The sequence below is a fragment of the Panthera tigris genome, chromosome B4, assembly GCF_018350195.1.
Source record: "Panthera tigris isolate Pti1 chromosome B4, P.tigris_Pti1_mat1.1, whole genome shotgun sequence".
Taxonomy (NCBI): Eukaryota; Metazoa; Chordata; class Mammalia; order Carnivora; family Felidae; genus Panthera; species Panthera tigris.
Window position 1 is genome coordinate 100,464,885 of NC_056666.1, and position 23,740 is coordinate 100,488,624.

The 23,740-nt window shown below is 38.4% G+C and overlaps 1 protein-coding gene across 1 annotated transcript in view; it reads left to right on the forward strand.

The window, feature by feature from the left end:
• The window catches only part of NAV3 (neuron navigator 3), a 588,388-nt gene that overhangs the window by 423,978 nt on the left and 140,670 nt on the right, over window positions 1-23,740 (forward strand). Inside the window, exons 10-12 of the mRNA XM_042992807.1 lie at window positions 3,980-4,088; window positions 4,793-5,176; window positions 17,217-17,336. Of these exons, the coding sequence (XP_042848741.1) occupies window positions 3,980-4,088; window positions 4,793-5,176; window positions 17,217-17,336 (613 nt within the window). The remainder of the gene's footprint in view (window positions 1-3,979; window positions 4,089-4,792; window positions 5,177-17,216; window positions 17,337-23,740) is intronic.

Here is a 23,740-nt window from a genome sequence, read left to right on the forward strand (position 1 = left end):
ACTGAATAATTCACTTTATTTGTGCTTTTACATTTGGCCTTTTCAGTTGAACTTCCTTTCTCTCCCCCAATCCTCTAGACATCATTTGGATACACATTTATAGGATGTTTTAAGATTTGTGCAATCCTTAAGGGGATTGTAGGTGTATTTAATTGTATTTTGCCTTTTATGGGTCATTGAGAACATTTACTGTGATAAATGTTGATTTGGTTGTTATCTTTCTTAACATGAATGAGGCAAAAATTATGTTTTGCTCAATAAGGACCGGGAGAAAAGATCCATTTGTCTGATTGTCATGCATAGTGCAGTACCCTATGAGCAAATATCATGAATGAATAAAACCAAAGGAGGGAAGAAGGTGTGGTTTTGTAATATGAGAGAAGCTATATAAACAAAAATGGATTCAATTGGAAAAATTTAGGATCTAAGATGCCTGTTGGATTGGAAGAAGGACATTTAAAATGAGCTGAGGGGTGCCTGGGTGGCTCAGTTGGTTAAGTGTCCGACTCTTGGTTTTGGCTCCAGTCGTGACCTCTTCGTTCATAGGCTCGAGCCCCACATTGGGCTCTGTGCTGACAGCGCAGAGCTTGCTGGGTCTCTCTTCCTCTCTCTCTGCCCCTTCCTCCAAAAATAAATAAACTTTTTTAAAAAGTAAAAAATAAATAAATTAATTAATTAACTAAAGGAGCTGGGGTGCCTGGGTGGCCCATTCAGTTAAGTGTCTGACTCTTGGTTTTGGCTCAGGTCATGATCTCATGGTTTTGTGGGTTCGAGCCCCACATTGGGCTCTAAGCTGACAGAGTGGAGCCTGCTTGGGATTCTCTCTCTCTCGCTCTACCCCTCCCTGACTTGCACTGTCTCTGTCTCTCTCAAAATCAACTTAAAAAAATTAAAAAGTATATAAATAAAATAAAACATATAAAAGGAGCTGAAGAAGATGTGAAAAAACATTTAGTGAAATGGAATGTCTGAAAACACAGTGTTTCTATAATTTATATTAAAAAGATATTGAGGGACGCCTGGGTGGCTAAATTGATTAAGCAGTCGACTTCGGCTCGGGTCATGATCTCGCGGTCCGTGAGTTCGAGCCCTGCATCAGGCTCTGTGCTGACAGCTCAGAGCCTGCAGCCTGTTTCAGATTCTGTGTCTCCTTCTCTCTGACCCTCCCCCATTCATGCTCTGTCTCTGTCTCAAAAATAAATAAACGTTAAAAAAAATTAAAAAAATAAAAGATATTGAAAGAAATTAAGATATCAGTGTTATTACATGAGTTGACAAGTGGCTGGCAGCCAACCTGATTCCAGTGTAGAAGTTCTCACAGAGGGAAGGGGACCAGGGCCAGGGGACATGTAAAGGTATATTCTACCACCTCGTGTAAGGTCAATGACTACATCCCTTCTTCCTTCCAGTAAAGATTATCTCAACAACTCCCTCCTTTAAGTCTTGTCATTTCTTGGGGGGCCTGGGTGGCTCACTCGGTTAAACTTCTGACTTGGGCTCAAGTCATGATGTTGCGATTCAGGAGTTCGAACTCCATGTCATAAGTGCAGAGCCCGCTTGGGACTGACTCTCTCTCTCTCTCTCTCTCTCTCTCTCTCTCTCTCTCCCCCTCTCTCTCCCCCTCTCTCTTTCTTCCCCTCCCCCACTTGTGCATGCTCTCTTTCTCTCAAAAAAAATAAATAAACTTAAAAAAAGAAGACTTGTCATTTCTTACTATCACTTAGAAACTTAGGTATATTACTGTATGAAATCTTATATTCTGATATTGGCTTTAGTGCTTCTCTGATTTTGTCCCATTCTTCACTATTTCTTTTGCCCACTTTGAGTAAAATCTCTTCTTGACCTCTGACTTTCCTTTGGCTGTAATTATATTCTGCCCTTTAAGATTTTCCTTAAAAAAATCCTTCTTTGTCTTCAGGGTTTTACCAGATTATTTTGAAGTAAAAGGTAGGCTTTCTAGCCATTTCTAAAATATGATGTTATATTTATGAGAAGGATGGGAATAAGTTCCAGAAGTATCATGATTAGAATCTTAAGGGTTATTAACAGTTCCGAGTCGTAAAGTGATGTTAGTTTATAAGGTTAAGGATTATGTTAACTTGAGTTAGTGTAGGAAAAGTTGATGCCATGTGCATGAGGGTACAAAATATATTTTTCTAGCTCTTGAAAGTATATTTAAGGACCATTTTTATACTTTCAAGTTTGAAATAATAATGCTTTTAAACATATTTTAATCATTCAAATAATTTATAAATTAAAAAGTAGAAATTTACGGACTGGAAGCAAAATGATGGTTGTTTTGTCAACCATCCAGGAGGAGGAATAATGAGCAATGTAGTAATGTTTGGGTGAAGAAGAAAACAGAGGAATCAGCAGTTGTGTCTTCTGGTATTTAACTGCCCATGGTGAAGGTAGTATAAAGTTGTTCTGTCAGTTTCAGAGCCACTAGGACCTCTGGATGGAAATGAAAGGGAGGCAAATTATTCATCCTCAGAAATGTTTTCACAATTAGAAGTTTCTAATAGAAGGAGCCATCTCTTCCTGAAGAGGAAGGCTTTCCAGTCTTAGAGGTTTCAGGCAGAGGCACATGGCTGTCACCCGTGTGAGGCATAGATCATGTGAGGCATAGATGAGTTTCCTCACTGGCTGAGCTAAGAAGAAGCATTCTCTGGAATCCCTACCAACTCTATGATTATACTGTAAATGTTAAATGGGTGTATTTGTTGCGTATGTGTCTTTTTTTTTTTAATCTGGCATAAATTCTGAGGAAGAAAATGAACATGTCAAATATCTACTTCTATTCTTGAAACAGATTGTAGATATGCATCTTGACTTGTCTATAGTGGCAGTCTTCCTACTGGAGTTTAATATATGCTATTTTCTACCTTCACTTTCCCTCCACTTTTTCCTTTGCTTCCATTCCCTTCTCCTTCCCACCATCCCCTTCCTTTGCCTTCCTATTCTTCCCCTCTCCTTCTCATACCTTCCCTCCCTTTACTCTATCAGTGCCCCGCTCTCCCTTCCTGTCCTCCTTTTACTCTATCAGTGTCCCTCTCTCCCTCCCTGTCCTCCTGCATCTTTCCTTCTTGTTAAAATTTCCCATCACAGAACATCCTTTTGAGCCCAAACTGAACAGAAGAGAAACTGTACCTCCTCTGCCATCTCCCCATGTTCTTCTCATTATCCAGATAGACAAGTTTCAAATGGCCACTGGCCTGGAAGGTGTTACGTCGCATAATCAAACTGGTTTTCTGGCACCTCTACCTCCAAATGATGGGTAGTGGTTGTGTAAGGCCAGCATTTGTCACACTGGCAGAGCTGCTTGTCTCGTGCCTATTAAACACATGCTGACTTGAGATGCCAAGGACTTTACTGGAACTGTAATGTCACATGTGGATGCTGTGAGTCCCTGTGGAAAGCGGGGAAGGAATTGAGAATAAAGCTATCCGATGTTGTGAATTTTGATCCATGAGTCTAATAAAATAAAAGACTTACAAATGTATTGCTTCTAAAAGAAAAGGCCTCTATCTTACTCCCCAGAGTCCAAATGTATAATTGCTACCAGGTAAGTTTATCTTACTATTCTGAATATACCTAGAAGTAAGTAATTATGGAGATAATTAGAATCCTAATAATTTCAGTTTTTTTAAATTAAGCTTGGTAACATGCAGTACTCTACAGTGTATTGCTGAATTAATCACTGTCACTTTGCAATGATTAAGGTCACAAATCTATAAATTATTATTGGATTATCATCACTTCTTATCATCAATTTATTACTTGTAATGTCACATTTGTTTCTATTCACATTTTATTTGTAGAAAGGAGAATCATAATTTTCAGATAATAGGCATTTGGAATGTCCTACCTTTATTTTATTTTTAAGGAGAGGAATTTGTATTACTTATCTATGTATACAGTTATTCTGAGACCAGGAAATGACTTGACTGACAAGTTTATTATTATGTTACTTTTTTAGGTGAAGATCCTGAAACAAGAAGAATGAGAACAGTTAAAAACATAGCAGACTTGAGGCAAAATTTAGAGGAGACTATGTCCAGTCTTCGTGGGACCCAGATAAGCCACAGGTTTTTTTTTTGTTTTTTGTTTTTTCTCAGTTCTACATTTCTTTGGGCCAATAAAGACAAATGACAACCGAGCACTAACTTCTTATAATGATAAAGAATTTAATTTTCCTTAACTGTTTTCTCACTTAAATTTTACATGACATTCAACTGGTGACTTCTTAGCACAAACCCAGGGACTTTTTTTCTCCTATCCATCTCTTCTTTAATAGAATGCCCCATTCAAACTGAATTAGCTACTGAAATTGCCACCATCACTACTAAGTAGATTCGCATGCCTGTGCCATGGACGTTGCAGTTAAAATGCATCTGGCAGCGGGGAGGGGAGGGGAGAGAGACTTTCAAGAATAATTTTGGTCAACTTCCAGAATCGTTCTGAGAAGCTGTAAGGGGTTCGGTTCAGGGTTTGTTGAAAGTGTGAAACAAAAATTTGCTTTATCTGAACTGTGATGACGGCCTTTCTTTTGAATGCACGAAAGTAAAACAAAAAAACTTCAGAATGCCCCTCCCACATTTCGACCTCTGCAGAGGTGTCTTGCATCTCATAAGAATGCCGAGATAACGTCTCACGATGAGTGCATCATTTGGCTTACCTGAAAATGGCATGCTTCTAAGAAACTCTAGCCTTTCCAGTCCTCATGTATTGCATTCTCGGTCTATGACCCCAAGTGAATCAGAGTTTAGTGACTTCTTCGCTTTGTTGACAGCACCCTGGAGACAACATTTGACAGCACTGTGACAACAGAAGTGAACGGAAGGACCATACCCAACTTGACAAGCCGCCCCACTCCCATGACCTGGAGGTTGGGTCAGGCGTGTCCTCGACTTCAGGCTGGAGATGCCCCTTCCCTGGGGGCTGGCTACCCTCGCAGTGGTACCAGCCGACTTATCCACACAGACCCCTCGAGATTCATGTACACAACGCCTCTCCGTCGAGCAGCTGTGTCTCGACTGGGAAACCTATCACAGATGGACATGAGTGAGAAAGCAAGCAGTGACCTGGACATGTCTTCTGAAGTTGACGTTGGTGGATACATGAGTGACGGTGATATCCTTGGGAAAAGTCTCAGGGCTGATGACATCAACAGTGGGTAAGTGGCCCTGGGCTCTACCAACATTATGTGAACAGGGAGGGTGGTCTCCTAAGATGCATTAGCTATAGGAAGGGTATATAGGTGAGCTCACAAAGTCATTAGAAAACATAATAAATCAAAGGTTATTTGGGGGTATATCAGGCCCTCTCGTCTGCTCATTCCTGAAAAGTAAAATATCTAAAATTTCTATAAAATCTTTTCATTGTGAGCCATTACATTTTTCTATTGTTAGTTTAGAGAAACAAATGTGCCCTGGGCTTTTCAGAGTGATTTTCACATGCTTCTTAAGTAACAGATTTTGTAGTGAAAGACGTGGGAAGGGGACAGGAGGAGTTTTGCTGAGCTGCTGCAATTTTTTTTTGTTTTAATTTGGCTTATCAAAGCTGCCTATAACTGCTTGGAGGAACAAATATTTTCTAGCATTCTTCAGTTATGCACCTCGAATTGAAAGCTTCAATCTCTTTTGATGAGATTTTTTTTTAAATCTTAGCCTTTGTTGTTGTTGTTGTTGTTTTTTTCTGTTTCCTATCATATTCCAAAAAAACACTGTTGTGATTATAAAACTTTTAAAGATTTTGGCAGTTTGGAATATTTAGTTCAATCTGAGCATGAACGAAGGCAATAGGAAACTCTATTAAAACTGCTTCTATTAATTATAATTCCCTACAGACAAGAAAACTGGTCTGAGCTGGCCACAATTGTGTAATGCTGAAGAAAGGCTGGACTTGCATTAGAACTCAGATATATCTGACTTCAAAACCTAGGGTCTGTGATATAACAAAAAGCTTCCCAATCAATTTTGTCATTTTCATGGGAGTCTGGGTTTTGACTTATTCTTTGTCCTTAGACATCTGAGAGGACCAGTAACGGAAATCATTCTCCTGTATGAGTAACCCTGACTTCATTCATGAAAGGAAAGGAAAGGAAAGAAAAAAGAAGAGAAAAGAAAAGAAAAGAAAAAAGAAAATCTTATTTGAAAGGTGACAAGACCTTAAAATAACTCAGACAAGCTTTAGATCAGATTTATAGCTCTGCTCTGTATCCAGTGTTTCCTTGTGACCACCTTCGTGGTGGCTAAATTCCAACAATTTAGAATTAGGGAGACAGATGGTGGTCAGTTAGGGTAGGAAATAGTTGAGTTGCCACTGGAGTCAGAGTGCAATTTAAATTCCTTTTGACCATAGCTATCTGTGGACCGCTTGGGGCCTTAAGTTATCCAAACTCCTTTTTGTTATCTGTAATAAGGATAAAATGGCAGAATCTCTCCAAAACCATTAGGAATCGAGGAAATAATCTACAAAATTGTACTTCCACAAAGCCTGTCACAGTATGAGTGTTGAATAAATGTGTCACTATCATAATTCCATTTATTATCATTCACACTCATACTGATTTATGGATGCTATTGTTATCATTTTTGTACATGTTAGATGCCACCTAGGAGGGAGTGCCCAGTATAGGGAGCATGATGGCAATGCAGGAACATCTAAGGCATGAACTTTTTCTCCCATCTCTCTCCTTTCTCACCCATTCTTTCCACTCTCCCTCCTATATCCTCTTTTTTCTTTCTTTGTCTCTTTAAATGAGAGCATATGTGTGTATTCACTTTCTGTATTTACTACTGGATGAAGATTTAACTATACACATAAATATCATATTTATACACACATGTATATGCATATTTATATATACAGAGACACATATACATATATGTGTATATATATAATATACAGACACATACATAAGCCGTCAATCTCATTATTTACAGTAGTTACATTCTATAAAATCACTACATACACTGAATTAGTGAACACTGAACCATTGCTCCTAGGGGAAATACAGATATAGTTCCTGTGATCTTTTGGTCATAATAGTTTCATCAAACCATCAGAATATAGTCTTGTTGTATGTGTATTTCAATTTAAAGCGAGCTTATTTATTAGTACATATTGTAGATACATATTGTAGATTCATTATTGTAGATATTATTAATACATATTGTATTGTTAATACATATTGTAGATACATTAACATTGAGCTCATGCCTAAAAGCAGTATAATCCATGCCTGCATGAAGCTCATCTAACACATATTTTTCCATAAGGCACATCGCAGCCTTCCTACACTTGGGAACACAAGGGCACTTCAGCACTACACTTGGGGGCCATCTTAACACCAGAATCTCAAACAGGAAGCACAAAAATGTGAAAAATGTGGCTCTAAATAGACTAAAGAGGACACATTGGCAGTAGGAGAGCTGAATCAAGAAGGCAGAATATCACCTTATTTGACCTCAGCCTGGAATGTCCTCATGAGCAACTTAAATTTCTCTCTGTTCTGTGCCTGTCCGTGAGTGACCATGAATATGTTGCAATTATTGATTTGGGGCTTCAAAGTTTAGCCAGTAAGCAAATTTGCAAATGTGGTATTTATGAATAATTAGGATTGACTATATTTATTTATAAACAAGTAAAATGTTTATCTGGAGAGGGAAAGCATATCTTGGGAGCAGTTTAAACCAGAAATCAATGGACATTGACAATGTAATGTGTGAGTCATTTCAAAGGTCTCATACAGAAAAAAAACTGAAGAGTTCAGAGTAGGGAGAAAGTGCTAAATACAGGCATGAAATAGAAAGGAGGGGATAAGACAAGGAAATAGTTTAGTTATAGTCTCTGATTTATTTTTTTATTTTTTATTTTAGAAAAAAGACAGAGCAAAGGAGGTGCAGAGAGAGAGAGAGAGAGAGAGAGAGAGAGAGAGAGAGAGAGAATCCCAAGCAGGCTCTAAGCTCAGCTGGAGCCCAAGGCAGGACTCTATCCCATGATCCTGGGATAATGACCCAAGCCAAAACCAAGACTCTGATGCTTAAACCACTGAGCCATACAAGTGCCCCTACATTCTGTCACTGAAATAGCTATGGGGGTACCTGGTTCAGTTGGTTAAGCACCCAACTCTTGATTTGGGCTCAGGTTATGATCCCAGAGTCATGGGGTCCCTCCCCACTCTCTCTTGTGTACTCTGTCTCTCTTTCTAAAAAATAAAAATAAATAAATATCTAAAGAGGAGGGAAATGTAATAAGAGCATGTTTGTAAAAAAAAGTATAAATATTGTAGAAAGAATGTCATTTGATAAGCTTCACTAAAAAAGTAATTTTCAAAGTCACAGGGACACTTGGATTGGATGATATTCACTGACCTTTTCCCCAACTGAGATTCATGGAATCTGAGTACTTAATTTTGAGAGATAGGGACTATTGTGACCGGACCTCAATAACATTATGCTAAAAAGTTTACACAGTGTACTCTAAACAATTGAAAGCAGATTATCGAATAGTCACAGAATAAGATATGATGATGATTTTTAAAAACCCCCTTTAGGGTAAATCTGCAAAATGGATTGAGGGGAGCAGCTCTGATGGCAGGTTTCAGACATTACTGCAAAAGTCCACGTCCAAGTTTTGTAGTCCAGAAACATGACAGTGGCCTTGACAGGGGTGAAAGAAGGAAAGAATTTGAATGGGAGGTACCAGAGAGGAGAAATGTACAGAATTAATGATAGGCTACTCATGAGGGCTTCAGAGAGGCAGAGAATTCAGATACGATGCCCATTTTGTAAGCACAGGAGGTAGAAAATTATACCTTTAGAGAAAATAGGCAGACAGAGAGAAATGATTTTTTTTTTTGAGAAAGCAGAGAGGAGATGCTGAGTGTAGAGTTTCCAATGTAGAGTTGGAGACAGTGTGGTATAAAAGTTTGTTGTTGAAAATGCAGAAGTAGTTTTCGGGGTAGAGCTACGATGGAGAGTGTGGTCTCAGAGAAGACAGTAGAACTTGTGGGCATGAGGACTCCTGGGGAAAGAATGGAGAGACAGAAGAGGGATCTTCAGCTGAAGTAAATACGGGTGTATGTATCCAAAAAATATCTCTAAGTTCATCCTATGTGCCAAGCAGCATTTTGGGACCGTGTGTGCAGTGGTGAGCAATAGAGACACAGCGCCATGTGACTTACGTGCGGCCTTTTTTGTTTGTTTGTTTTTTAATTATCGTCAAGTTAGCTAACATACAGCGTATACAGTGTGCTCTTGGTTTCGGGGGTAGATTACTGTGATTCATCGCTTACGTATAACAATCAGTGCTCCTCCCAACAAGTGCCCTCCTCAATGCCCATCACCCATTTTACCTCCCCCGTCCCGCCCATCAACACTCAGTTTGTTCTCTGCATTTAAGAGTCTCTTATGGGATTGCCTCCCTCTCTGTTTGAAACTGTTTTTCCCCTTCCCCTCCCCCATGGTCTTCTTGTTAAGTTTCGCAAGTTCTGTATATGAGTGAAAACATATGATACTTGTCTTTCTCTAACTGACTTATTTCACTTAGCACGATACCCTCCAGTTCCATCCCTGTTGTTGCAAACGGCAGGATTTCATTCTTTCTCATTGCCAAGTAGTATTCCATGGTATGTATAAACCACATCTTCGTTTTTAAAATATTTTTGTAGACGCTCGTTTATTCAGTGAACGAACGTGTCCTATATACACACATGTGTGTGAGTGTGTGTGTATAGGTGTGTGTGTATAGATTCTTGGATCAGGAGTTTTTCCTTAAGGTAATTTTTTGAAACAGCTGAGTTCTGTATGTAATAAAACATATTACAGGCATACTTCAGTTGGGAGTGTGTACCATATAGTCTCTCAGAGAATAAGATGGATGGAAGTTATTCTGCTTCTGGCCCACCAGGCTTCCAGTGTCACCCTGAGCATTGATATTCAACAGGCAGATGGAAAAAGAGAGGCAGAACTGCGGTGTGAGAATATTCCCTACGTACGAGATCTGGAGGTTGCGCGTATGACTTCTACCCACACTTCCTTATCCAAAACGGCTCTGTTGCCACATCTAACTGTGAGGGAGGCCAGGAAATCTGGGTTAGCTGTGTGCCCAAGAGGAAGAGGAAGTTGGTTGAGGAGGGCTAGCTAGGTTCTGCTGAATTCACTCCTGAGAAACACAAAAAAAGTCATATCCATTGTCCTTCCTACTTGTTTCATACCTCAGTGGAACCCATTTCAGGCTTCTGCTCATTTTTGTTCCTGTCCGTGTTTCAAATGAAGTCTTGGGAGTGTTTTACAAATGGGCCATTTAAGTATCATCACTGGTTCACATGTTATATTTTTGTCATCAGTATTCAGTATATTTAAAAAAGGCTAAAAATAACACAAATCCTGTATGAAAACTTCCCCTGGTGTGGTTGACCTGTTTGGCATTATGCATTTTCTCTTTGCCGTGGCAGAGTACAGAACATGGACATGTAAGGCATGGCTCAGAATGCTGTCCCCTGGGCAGAAGGTGACTAGCCGTGATCAGCAGGTGGTATGGCTGGTTTCAGCTCAAGTGGGATTGAGGGGTCTTGTGTGGAGGACATCCCACGGTGTGCTGCACTTAATTGCTCACCAGTCTACACACAAAAAAAGTTGGTATCCCTAGGATGTAGCCTGATGCCTCAGCCTAGAATTAAAAGGTGGGAAGACGAGAGGACTAGAGACATCCCAGGAGAATTTTAATTTGATGATGTTTTAAGCAAGAAAAAGGGGCATAGAAATTGTGCTACGATTCATGAAGAAATTGAGTCACAAGGTTAATTTTCTGTTCCCAATTTTTAAAAAAAGTACATTTCACTGATTAAAGGGACAAAGAGCTCAAAAGACATAGTAAAGAATGAAGGTGTTTAATTTAGGATTTTTCTTTTCTCCTGTAATCACAAGGAATGTCATGAAGTGAATGGGAATGGAGTTTCATTTTCTCATGTACCTTAAGTAGAACTCTGAAAACTAGTTAATCGGCATTCTGAGAATTCAGAATTTCCTGAAGCATGTAAAGACTTATCTCTTTCTTCTCTTTTTAAAATTACTTTAAACACTTGGGGAATGTGAATCTGCCAGTAATTAGGAATTAGTCAGAGAAAGCCTCTTGCTTATAATGAGGCCCTGAAAAAGTCTCCATTTATGAAGCAAAGAAAGAACATGCTGGAAAATTGGGGAGAAAGTTACATATTTTAACTGGGTGGAAATTGAAGTTATCTGCAGATGTCACAGTGTAAATAGCTGGGCCAGAATATAACCTGAAATTCTACTTAAAGTCACATGGCCCAAACACAAAGTAATTTAATTCTGGGCAATTAACTTTTTGGAAAGGGAGGCGAATGCTTTGATCCTTCTCTCTGGATCCTCCCTCAATTCACACTTAGTAAACTTGGTGATAGGAAGTATGACTAACATTGGAAAGGGCAGGGTTAAAGCAGTGAGTTGAAAGGGTTTATATGGCAAACCACAGGTTCCTAATCCTAATGCTTCAATTAATTGCATATTGAAGATATGAGAGTTATGTTTAGTGAATGTGGAGATCCTAATGGAAAAATAGCTGGTAATAATAGCCAACACTTACATAGCACGTACGAAGTGCTAGACAATGTTCTATGCATTTTACATGTGTTAACTCACATATGATTCACCATAACTCTCACAGGGAAGCCTATCATTACTATCTCCATTTTATAGATGAAACAACTGAGGCCTGGATAGTTTAAGTGACTTTAGCTAGAACTCAGAAAATTTGTTAACTGGCTTCTGGGAATTCAAAATTCCTTAAAGCATGCAATGCTGGACTTGAACCTAAGCAGTTTGGCTCCAGTCTGTACTCAGCCATCATGACATACTGACCTTGTGAGATTGTCTCCATGTCTGCATGTACACATTTCTCTCCTAGGAGTTGATTTTTTTATAATATAACAGAGCTTCACAGCAAGCATTCATTATTGGTATAGTTTTTTTTTTTTTTTAAGCTAGCATATTTGTTCTAGGGGACAATACTTAATATTATCTGTGTTCAGCTAAAGGAAGATGCTGAACTAGAGTGCCTTTGAGATTCAAAAACAAATCCAAAAACTTTAGATGCCTCGCATGTTGATATCATTAAAAAGTAGTTCGTTGTAACAGTCGCTGATAAGAAATTCGAATGTAAAAACACAGAATTCTAGTAAGTTGTGGTACATGCATCGGTTTTGAATCTTGCCAAATCCCCACAAAAACAGACAAAGCAACTAAACAGCAAAGCAAAATCACAATTATTGTTTATACATAAAAGATGATGACAGGGGCGTCTGGGTGGCTTAGTCGGTTAAGCGTCGACTCTCAGTTTCGGTTCAGGTCATAATCTCATGGTGTTGTGAGTTCGAGCCCCACATCAGGCTCTGTGCTGACAGCTCAGAGCCTGGAGCCTGATTCTGATTCTGTGTCTCCCTTTCTCTCTGCCCGTCCCCCACTCATACTCTGTCTCTCTCTCTCTCTCCCCCCCCCCAAAAAAATAAATAAAAAACATTAAAAAATTAAAAATAAAATGGATGAGACAATGATACACATGAGAATAGCTGATTATAAAAATGTAATTTTGAGTGAAGGAAAGAAGTCACAAGAAAACATGTAGTGTGACTCAATTTATAGGAAGTTCAAATCCAGGAGATGCTAAACAATTTAGTTTTAAGGATACATGCCTATGTGGCAAAGATATAAGTAAAGGAATGCTTACAAAATCCAGGACATTAGCTATCTCTGAAGGGGAGGTTTGGGGATATGAGGGGTGGGAGGCTATATGGCGATTGCAAAAACTGTAAATGTCCTCTTTCTGAAGCCAGGTAGTAAGTACATGAAAGTTGATATTATTTTTATTATTATTTGATATGTATTTTTATACCTGATATATCTGAAAAAATATATATCTCCCTCTAAATTTTTTTTTCAAAAAGCATGAAATTGCTATGATGGTACAATTGTATATCTTTCTGTTCATTGAGAAATGAAAGTAGGATTAAACAATATAAAAAAATAAGATTTTTAGGGGAGCCTGGGTGGCTCAGTCAGTCAAGTGTTTGAGTCGGTTTCGGCTCAGGTCATGATCTCATGCTATGTGATATCCGTGCAGAGCCCACTTGGAATTCTCTCTCTCTCCCTCTCTCTCTGCCCTTTCCCTGTTCTGTCTCTCTTTCTCAAAATAAACAAATTTAGAAAAATAAGATTTTTACAAAGTTTCTCTATTGCAGTGAATTCCAGACATAATTAGAGCATAATGATACCGATTCACAGATTTGAACAGACTCCATCTTGTAATAGCTGAGTGTGGTGAGTGACGAGCGGCACGTATCTATATTGTTGATTGGGTAGACGGTGTCTTTGCCTTTAACTATACTAACACACACACAAGGAACACGAGCCTTAGTGATGAAGATAACATATGGTCAGTTTATACTAGATTTGAGATGCTTATGAGACATCCACCTATCCATGCCTTGGAAGCAATTTAATACCTTATTTTACAACAAGGTGAAATGATATGGGCTAGAAATACTAATTTAGGTAATAGACACCTAAGGCAAATATGCCATAAGTATGCAAATTTGCCTGTACAGAAAGAAGCAGAGTAGCAGTGTAAGTGAGGAAGAATTAGGAAATGCTTTGTGAGACTATTTTTTCATGTGAATATTTTTTTATTTAAAAAAAAATTTTAATGTTCATTTATTTGTGAGGGGGAGAGAGAGAGAGAGAGGGGGAGAGAGAGAGAGATGAGTGTGAGCAGGGGAGGGGCAGAGAGAGAAGAGAGGGAGGCACAGAATCCGAAGCTCAGGCTCCAGGCCCTGAGCTGTTGGCATAGGGTCTGACACGGGGCTCGAACTCATGAGTCATGAGATCATGACCTGAGCTGAAATCTGACACTTAACCGACTGAGCCACCCAGGCACCCCTCATAGCTTATAGAATTTGAATGTGACTAAAATTATTCTAATACTTTCACATTTTGAGATAGTTTATTTTTTTTGTCAGTAACCTTCACGATTCTTTTGCAGTTTTTTTGTGCTAACAATCTTCCCTGTGATTGTTATCTCTTCTTAAACGCATCTTGGCTGTCAGTTTTGCAGTTTAGATATAATGTTCTTAGGAAATCATTTTTAAAATTTTACATTATTCTTTCAAAATGATTCCCTAACATTTATAGCTCCCAAGACTATAGCATAATTCTTGTAGAGGAACTATAAAATTCATGTTCTTTGAGATTTTTAAATCCTCCAGAAAGAATGAAAAGAAGGAAGAATTACCAAGATAATTTAAATCAGATATTTGTCTTGTGTGGTGCCTGTATGTTGTTTTTTAAATGACAAACTCATGGTGGGATGCCTGGGTGGCTCAGCCAATTGAGTGTCCGACTTCGGCTCAAGTCATGATCTCACAGTTCGTGGGCTCGAGCCCTGCATCAGGGTCTGTGCTGACATCTCAGAGCCTGGAGTCTTCTTTGGATTCTGTGTCCCTCTGTCTGCCCCTCCTCCCTCCCTCCCTCCCTCTCTCTCTCTCTCTCTCTCTCTCTCTCTCTCTCTCTCAAAAATAAACATTAAAAAAATAAATAACAAACTCATGGTTCTATTATGAAGATGCCCTATCAACATTCAAATGAGAGTATCTGTAGACAGAGGAATTAGAACTGACTCATTTTTTTGTTTTAATTGATACCTGTTGGAAACCTATTTGATATTACTTGGAAAATCAAGAAGCCCAAGAAAAAGGAATATCCTTTAAAATACTTTTTTTTTTAAATTAATTAATTTATTTATTTTTTTTGGGATAGAGAGAGACAGAGCATGAACGGGGGAGGGGCAGAGAGAGAGGGAGACACAGAATCGGAAACAGAAAATACTTTTTGAAAAAAGATTTTACTAAATTTATTGAAATTTTAAACATTGTTTTTTCCTTTTGCAAATTAGTTTTCAAAGCAGTTGACCTTTGTCTATAGAACTTACTTTTCTGTAAGTATTAAATAATTGAAAGGTTATGTTTCTAATAGAAGTGATCTGTCGTCTTATTTCTTGTTTCCATGCATCACCATCATGTGTAAAGTTGCCCCAAGATCTGCTATGATGCTTTCTTTTTACAATATGGAAGCCTTTTAAGTTCAGCTGAACAAATGTTCAATATATTTGTTGATCCCAAATGATATACAAAACATTGTGTTAAACACTGTTGGAGATACACAAATGAATAAGCAGACCAGTGAGACATACATGAAACATAACTTGTGTACATTGTTATAACTTCCTCCAGAAACTAAGTTTAGGCTTAAGCATGTTGGTAAAAAAGAAGAAGAAGAAAAAGAGCGTCTCACTTGTCTGGAGAGAAGATTTCTACTACCCTCAACCTTTTATTTATTTTTTATTTTTCAGAAAGAGGGAGAGAGTGTGCATGCATTCACGCACCCAAGAGCAGGGATGGGGCAGAGAGAGATACAGACAGAGACAGAGACAGAGAGAGACAGAGAGCATCTTAAACAGGCTCCACACCCAGTGCAGAGCCTCATGAGGAGCCTGATGTGAGGCTTGATGCAGGGCTCAATTTCAGGATGGTGAGATCATGACCTGAGCCAAAATTAAGAGTTGGCTGTTTAACCACTGAGCGACCCAGGTGCCCCTTCCCTCAAACTTTTACAACACAATTTTGAAAGAGTGAGAAAAATATTTGCCACTAACTAAACACTTTTACCTTATTACCTATATTACCTTATAAGGATAATTCAGAATGACTTAGTGTTGTTTTGTAAATAAAATGCATACATTTCCTTTTCAAAATATGTGGGAGAGACTTTGTGAATCACAAGTAGCTACTAGTTATAGGGCTCTCATATTAAGAGCTTTGGGTATTCTTCCTTTAATTTTCTTAAAAATCTATCTGCAGATTTTATTCTTCCCAAATTCAGTGGAAGAAATTGAGGCACAGGTTAAGAAACTTGTTCAAGGCCCTTCAACTAGTAAGGGCAGAATTCATAATCATCGAAGCAATTCGCCAGTTTGATAATCCTAGCTTTAACTATTTGGTCAGTCTTCAATATGGCCGTGATTGAATATTTTTTTTATTCCAAAAAGTGAAATTGACTCCAATTTGCTTAAACAGATTGGGAACATGATTGTAAAGAAGGATATCTCCTAGAACCCAAGGACAAGTTGAAACCACATGGCCAAGTGTCTGCTTCCTTTTGTGCATCTGTGCCATTGTTTTTACTTTGCTGACCAACTTTCTCTGTGACTCCTTACATCTTGTGGAAATAAATACATCTCCTTAGTCTTCATGATCATCACCTCTATTCTCATAGAAAGACTGATGACCTATCTTTTAATCCTAGTTCTCAAGAAAGAAAAATTTGATATATAGCCCAGCATGAGGCTATATAAACAATGTGTTCTAATCCTCCATAGCCAAGGAAGGAAGATGACCATTAGTAACATGACGATTTGGGTCTACCATCCCTGTGCAATGGTGATGGTCCCATGATGACAGGGAAGTATCTCTCAAAGGTGTGAAGTGGGGCAGTGTGGCCCTTCAGTTCAGACAGTAATGCATGATGGTTCAGATCATTCCTAGATTTATTTCTTAATTCTGCTACGACTGGTTGAGTAACACTGGGTGACTTAACCTTCTCATGTTCACTCATTTTATCTCTAATGGGACAGTCGTAATGTTATTACATGTAAACTATTTAGAACAGTTAATGGAAACATTTTAAACAATGCATCTAGGCTATTATTTTATCATAGTGGCCAATTGGTAGCATACATTTTACTTATCAAAAAAATTCATCTAATTTTAAGTTTAATAATATTACATTACTCCTATGACCTTCAGTCTTCAAAAATGAGATTTACAAGATGAAATGATCTTGCTCTTACTTTGCTAAGAGTTATATTATCTCCAAGCTTGTTTAAAATTTTGATAACCAAAGGGAAATAAATGGAGGTTTTACATAGGCTAGTTATTTGGTGTAGCAAGTAAGATTGGTTTCCTAATAAACTTGAAAAGATGCTCTAACTTTTCCTGGTGGGTAAAATGTTTATATAGAAAAAACTGTGATAGGGCACATTTACATAATTATTGAAAATTGTGAATACTTTTTATGAAACTAAATTATACAGATGAGATCATTTAATTTTCTGTTGATTAATGACACATTTGTTTTCAGGTACATGACAGATGGAGGGCTCAACCTATATACTAGAAGTCTGAACCGAATACCTGACACAGCGACTTCCAGGGATGTCATCCAAAGAGGGGTTCACGATGTGACAGTGGATGCCGACAGGTAATGCTGTCAGTAATGTGATGGTGAGAAGTGCATAAAGCAATTTCCTGAGTGAGATCTGAGAAGTTTTACAGTATAAATGAAAGGACTTCTAATATTTATGTAATAGTCGTTTTGGAATATTTTAAAAATTAAGGTGGGTTTTCTTACAAGACTTGTTTAGCCCTGTATACTTAAAACAATTGCACTGATGAGAATATCGAACAAATTTCAGTTTACATGGTGGCAAATTTTAATATCCGTAAAAGCAAAATTGTAAACATAGACTTACATTCTTTACTTGAAAAGAACCCTGGCTAATAAGTTCCTTTCAGTTCAGATATTCTCAGATTTACCTGGAGGCTAATGATACAAAGATTGAAACATAATTCAAATTATCAGGTACAATAAACAGGATGCTTTTCTTGAGGGGTTTGTTGAAAGCATAAAACTCTTGCTTTAGGCTAATTTCTGTGTTGTAATTGTTGCAGATTGTTTAAAGGTGTGTGTGTGTGTGTGTGTGTGTGTGTGTGTGTGTGTGTGTGTGTGTGTTTGATGCATGTGCTAGTTATTATTTTGCCAGGAGTTGTTTTGTCACTTTGATCACAATCACTGCTGTTAAAGAATCTTGTTCTTGTAAAATACTATTGTAAGGCATACTTCTGACCTGATTTTTCCCTCTCATCATTCAGAATTTTGACTTCATTCGTCAGGAAGGGGTTGTCGTTTCCAAAACTATGATATATCAATACCTAGAGTGGTTCTTTACTAAAGTCAGCATTTATGAAGACAAAGGGTTGTGGCTTCCATGTATCTGCATTCTGAAATAAGAACTGTGTACAGTTCATTGTGCATTTCAACATAGCCAACTCTAGAGGCTAGATTCTGATATTAGTCGTCAGTTTCTCCTCACTCAAATGGTGTTGATATATTGACCGGGGGATGGATTGAGGGCTCTCAATACGCTTTAAATAGATATTCAGTTGGTCCTTCTGTTTTTAATCCTGCCATCACACCCATTTTCAGAAATACCATCACTTGTTACATATTTGGGGTCTTCTCTGGGTTAAGTTGGCTGCTTCTCAGCTTTTCTTACCATGTGTTCAGAAAGCTGCTTTCTCAGATCTGCGTGAGGGTGAGGTTGAGGGTATGTGCCTGGTATCCTGTAGTTCAGAGACCTGTCCAGGGGGTTGCAGCTAGGGTTAGGCTTGGGGGTATGAGTTAGGGGTTTGGATATGTGCCTGGCATCCGTAGATCAGAGACCTCTCCAGAGAATAAACCCTCAGACATCTGCTGGAGTGAGAATTGACATGGCAGCCATTTAGGGAGCTGAGGCAAGGAGGGGATTTGGGGTTCTGAATACTCTTTAAATGATGCTGTTGATATTTTAACTCCTGTTGGCCAGAGGGCAGTTTCCACCAGGATATATATATCCTAGTCTCCTAGTCTGCATACCAGCTGTGTGTGAGAGAATCATGTGGTTACAAAAGGATTATGAACAATTTTTGTTTCCCTACCCCTAACCTGAACTCCTCAACCATTTTCCCTTGCTGACTCCTTCAACAACCCTGGACTTCTTTCTGCCCTTGAATTGATGCTTCCTCCGCCTGGAATGCCCTTTTCTACATTCTTTACATTGTTTTCTCCATCACGACATTTCAGTTCAGCTTTATGTTTCCTTCTCAGAAAAATGATTCCACAGAGGCTAGAATACATTTGATTTCCAGTCACTTTCTTACCTGTGACCTTATATTATTTTCTTCAGTGTACACATCCCTTCTTTATATCATACTTAGTTGTATACGCGTTTGTCTTATATATTCCCCATTCCAGTGTAAGTGCATGAATGCAGAATTTTGTCATCATTACACTTTGAGCCTTTAACAAATGCTATGGAGTGAATGAACCAAGGAATGAATATAAGCTCTACATTCATATAGACTAGCAATAGAGTCCAACTAGGTGCACAGGCAAATGAGGCCAGGAAAGACCCAACATACTGCAAGGATATCGTATAAGAGAGGGAATGGGTTATGTGGAAATACAGGAAGCAGTGATTTGAGGGGGAAAAATCTACAGTGTGGACTACATTTTGAGACTAATGACCTGCACATTCTTAGCAGACAGTGGAGAATACTAAAGGAAGGGGAAAGTCTATTGGTCTTTAGGAAATGAGATTGTGGGATCAATACAGAGGTGCCTTATTTTGGAGACAGTTGGGATAACTCTCCTATTCCTTTAAGACTCCAGATTGGGGCCTGGCTGAGGAGCCTCAGAGCAACAGAAAAACCCAGATGTGTGTCTAATAAATTGGGGCCTGTGAAAGCAGCAGGTCTTAAAGTGTGGTAACTGCGTCAGCAGCATCAGCAGCACTTGGAACTTGATAGAAATGCAGATCAGCTCTATCCAAAAGACTTACTGAATAGGAAGCACCAGGGCGGGCCCAGCAATCTGAGCTCCAGCAGGCCCTCCAGGAGATTCTTGTGTGTGCTCAAGTTAACGAATCACTATCCTAAAATTAACAAACAGATGCCAGGTGTATGAAAACACGAACACTTAACATAAACATTTAAACATTAAAAAATGACATATTGAAGTTTTTATTCACTTCATTAGCTGTGCTGTGTCAAGGGAAAGACAACATAAAAACAACAATGGCACTAATCTTTAAATTAGATCAAATAATGACATGTTGCACCAGAAATAGTCTCCATTCATTAGATTCAGCTTCTGAGAATTGCCTAAGAGGTTTGTGAAAGAATTATATAATTTAAGGAATACAAAAACCACTTTAGTCACTTGTATATATTAAATACCAATAAAGTCCTAGGGAAAATCCTGCTATCAACAGAGATAGGAATTTGTCTTTTATTATAGATAAGTCCGAAGCTCTTTTAAAATTCTGTGTTCAGGAAGTGAATCAGGATGTATATAACTTTAAAAATGCAAGTGCACCTGGGTGGCTCTATAGGTTGAGTGTCCAACTTTTTTTGTTTTATTTGACATTTCCTTTAATTTATTTATTGTTTAATTTCCCTCCAAGTTAGCATATGATGCAACAATGATTTCAGGAGTAGATTCCTTAATGCCCCTTATGCATTTAGACCATCCCCCCGCCCCCCACAACCCCTCCAATAACCCTCTGTTTGTTGTCCATATCTAAGAGTCCCTGATGTTTTGTCCTCCTCCCTGTTTTTATATTATTTTTGCTTCCCTTCCCTTATGTTCACCTGTATTGTATCTTAAATTTCTCATATGGCAAATATCATATGAGTGTCCTGCTCTTGATTTCCGCTCAGGTCATGGTCGCAGGGTTGTGGGATGGAGCCCATGTTGGGCTCCATGGTCAGTGTGGAGCCTGCTTGGGATTCTCTCTCTCTCCTTCTGACCCTCTTCCCTGTTCACACTAAAAATAAATAAGTAAGTAAGTAAATAAATAAATAAATACATAAATACATAAATAAAAGAGTTGTGTAAGTCCTTCTGTTGCACTAAATAAATAAATAAATTATTAAATATTATAGTTGTGTAAGTCCTTCTGTTAATTTAAAAATCTCCTTGTACAGGATGTTGTTTCATAAAGCTTTCTTAATTCTGATATCCATTCCAAATAAGATAGGCAAGAATAGCTATAAGGTGATACCTCTTTGCTCAGTTTTACTTAAAAAAAATACTGAGAAGTTCTGTACTTAAAAACTGCTTAACTTTTTTTTAACTCATTGCTTCCCAAAAGCTTTTTTTATCACTCACTGGTTCCCCTGCTTTTTTCTCTATAACAATTTATTTTTGTGATATTTTGAGAAATACTATTTTGCTTAATGACTTTGTTTAGTGGATCTAATTGCACAAGGACTTAGATCTTTTACCTCCTGTATTTATGGTTTCCCAGCTATCTTAGTCAAGGTTCTTTTAAATAATATGAAAAGTATTAGTGCTTGGTTCATTTTAGCAAATTGGCAAATGTAAGGCTTGCAATAATTCACTGGTAAGAAAGCTAAAGAGCAAAAATAAACCCAGCAGTTAAGTTTTCAAATTTCTTAGGTATTTTTTCTGTAAGCTATATCAATGAAAAAGCACTTACATAAGAGCAAAGTAGCCAGCTGGCCAGGATAGCAATGGATTTGAATTGCTTGTGTTTTTTTAGTCAAGGTTATAAGGCTCCCCTTTGATCAACGTCTGTTTAAAATCTGATGGGCCATAGACAACAGCTGAAATCTTCTTCCCAACAATTGAAATGGCCCCAAAGTAAAGAGGAGGGCTTTGAACAGATAACTATGGTATATTTTAAGTATTTTAGTACTCAAAGATACTGCAGTTCGTTCATTTTCCATATCAATCCAATACTAACCCCATTTCTTCACTACGATGACTAAAAAAAAAGATTACAGAATGGGACTAATCTTTGTAGACATGTTGGAGATGCTTTGGGAACTTCACAAATAAACTCATGGTAGACAAAATGTGTGGGCTTTACCCATTTGACTCTGGTTATAATGAAGTCAATCCTAATTCATATACACTTATACAATTGGGTTGCACTATATTTGAAAGGTAATTTGAGGGGAAAGTTGGGGAATAGCTGTTGTTTGGGTTTTTATTAACTCCTTTCACTGTCCTGACACTAGTTCTTCTGCTAGCATTAACAAATATTTGATTAATAAATGTATAATTTCCTCCTGAGTGCATGACAGCATAATAGCACCTTGGGTAAAAACAGGACAAAACAATAAAGATGAGAGACACTGAGTTTAATGGTCAGACAATGCAATATAAGCAAAAAATAAAAGTGATAATAAAATCGAGTCAGTTGTAATAGGTGTATATACAAAGTATCTTAGAAGCACCCCAAAGGGAAGTAGTTATTCCTACCTGGGAGAATAAGGAAAGACTTCAAAAAGCAGTGTGATTTAAATGGGGCAAACATAAGACTTTTTGACATATGGCCTAGGAGATAGCTGAAGAAATGTGGGGGTGGAGAGCATAGAAGCATAGAAGAGTTTAGTGTAAGGGCATGTTACAGAAAACCAGATGTGGGCCATTTTTAAAGCAATGAAAACAGATTTCATAAGGAAATCTACTAATAGGGGAAAAGAGATCTTAGTATACAACTGAGCTCAGTTCTGAGTACAACAGGAACAAGTGGGGATTTGTAGCCAACAAGCAGAATGGCGGGGCATGGGTCAGTGGAAAATTACTGAGAGCAGACATCAAGGGAAGGGGAATTCTAGATAAGCCCACTTAGGATCCCTGCTGAAGACAGCCCAGGGTGATCAGATCCTGAGCATGGGGGATGAGGACCACTATCAGATTATCACAGGTGCTCTGATATCAAAGGCAGAGGATTCTCTCGAAAATGCCCTAGTAGGCAGTATTCTTGCTAAAACTGGGCTTTGGAGGCCCAGCAATGGATCAAACTCAAGGCCTAGTCCAAGAAGAGACCTCACAGGAGATTAACTAAAGTTTGGTCAAGAAGAGAGTCTTCGTCAGACCCGTTAATGATGTGATTTTGCTGGTGCATTGGGAATGTGGGCAAGGGTGACAAGAGACAAAGGACCTGGAGGAACTATAAGGGGCTATTTTACTATTTTAATTCATTTTATTTTTAAATTTCAAAGCAAGAGCATATGTTACAATTACTGTATTTTAAAAAGAACTCCCCACAGCAAATAGTGAATAGAGATGGCACAAAGACAGGCAGATGGCTCAGGAAGTGACTTCAAGAGTCCAGTGAAAGAAGATGAGCTCCCAGCTAGGAAGCTGGAATGGGGGCACCATTTCTTCTTGTTTTATTTATTTTTTTTAATTTTATTTATTTATTTTGAGAGAGAAAGCATGAGTGGAGGAGGGGCAGAAAGAGAGGGAGACAGAATCACAAGCAGGGTCCTCACTGTCAGTGCAAAGCTCTATGCGGGGCTTGAACTCATGAACCTGAGATCATGACCTGAGCCAAAGTCGGACGCTTGACTGACTGAGCCACCCAGATGCCCCAGGGGCACCATTTCTAAAGAAACGTGTTGGTCTGTGGACGGTACTCTGCTTATGCACAAAATATAGCAACTGGGTGGCTTAAACAACAGCTATATGATATCACACAGTTCTGAAGGTGACACATCCATGGTTGCAGTGCTGCAAAAGTCACTATCTGGTGAGAGCTTTCTTCCTGGTTTGTAGATGGCTACCTTCTTACTATGTCCTCATACCGCCTTTCCCCTGTGCTCCCTCAGGGAGAAAGAGGAAGATCTCTCATGTCTTTTCTTGTTCTTAAAAGGACACCAGTTCTATCAGAGTAGGGCCCTACCATTATGACCTCATTTAACCTTAATTACCTCTGTAAAGGCCCTACCTCAAATATAGTCACATTGATGAATAGAGTTTCAAAATTGGCATCTGGGGGGAATGGGGCACAATTCAGTTCATAACACTGT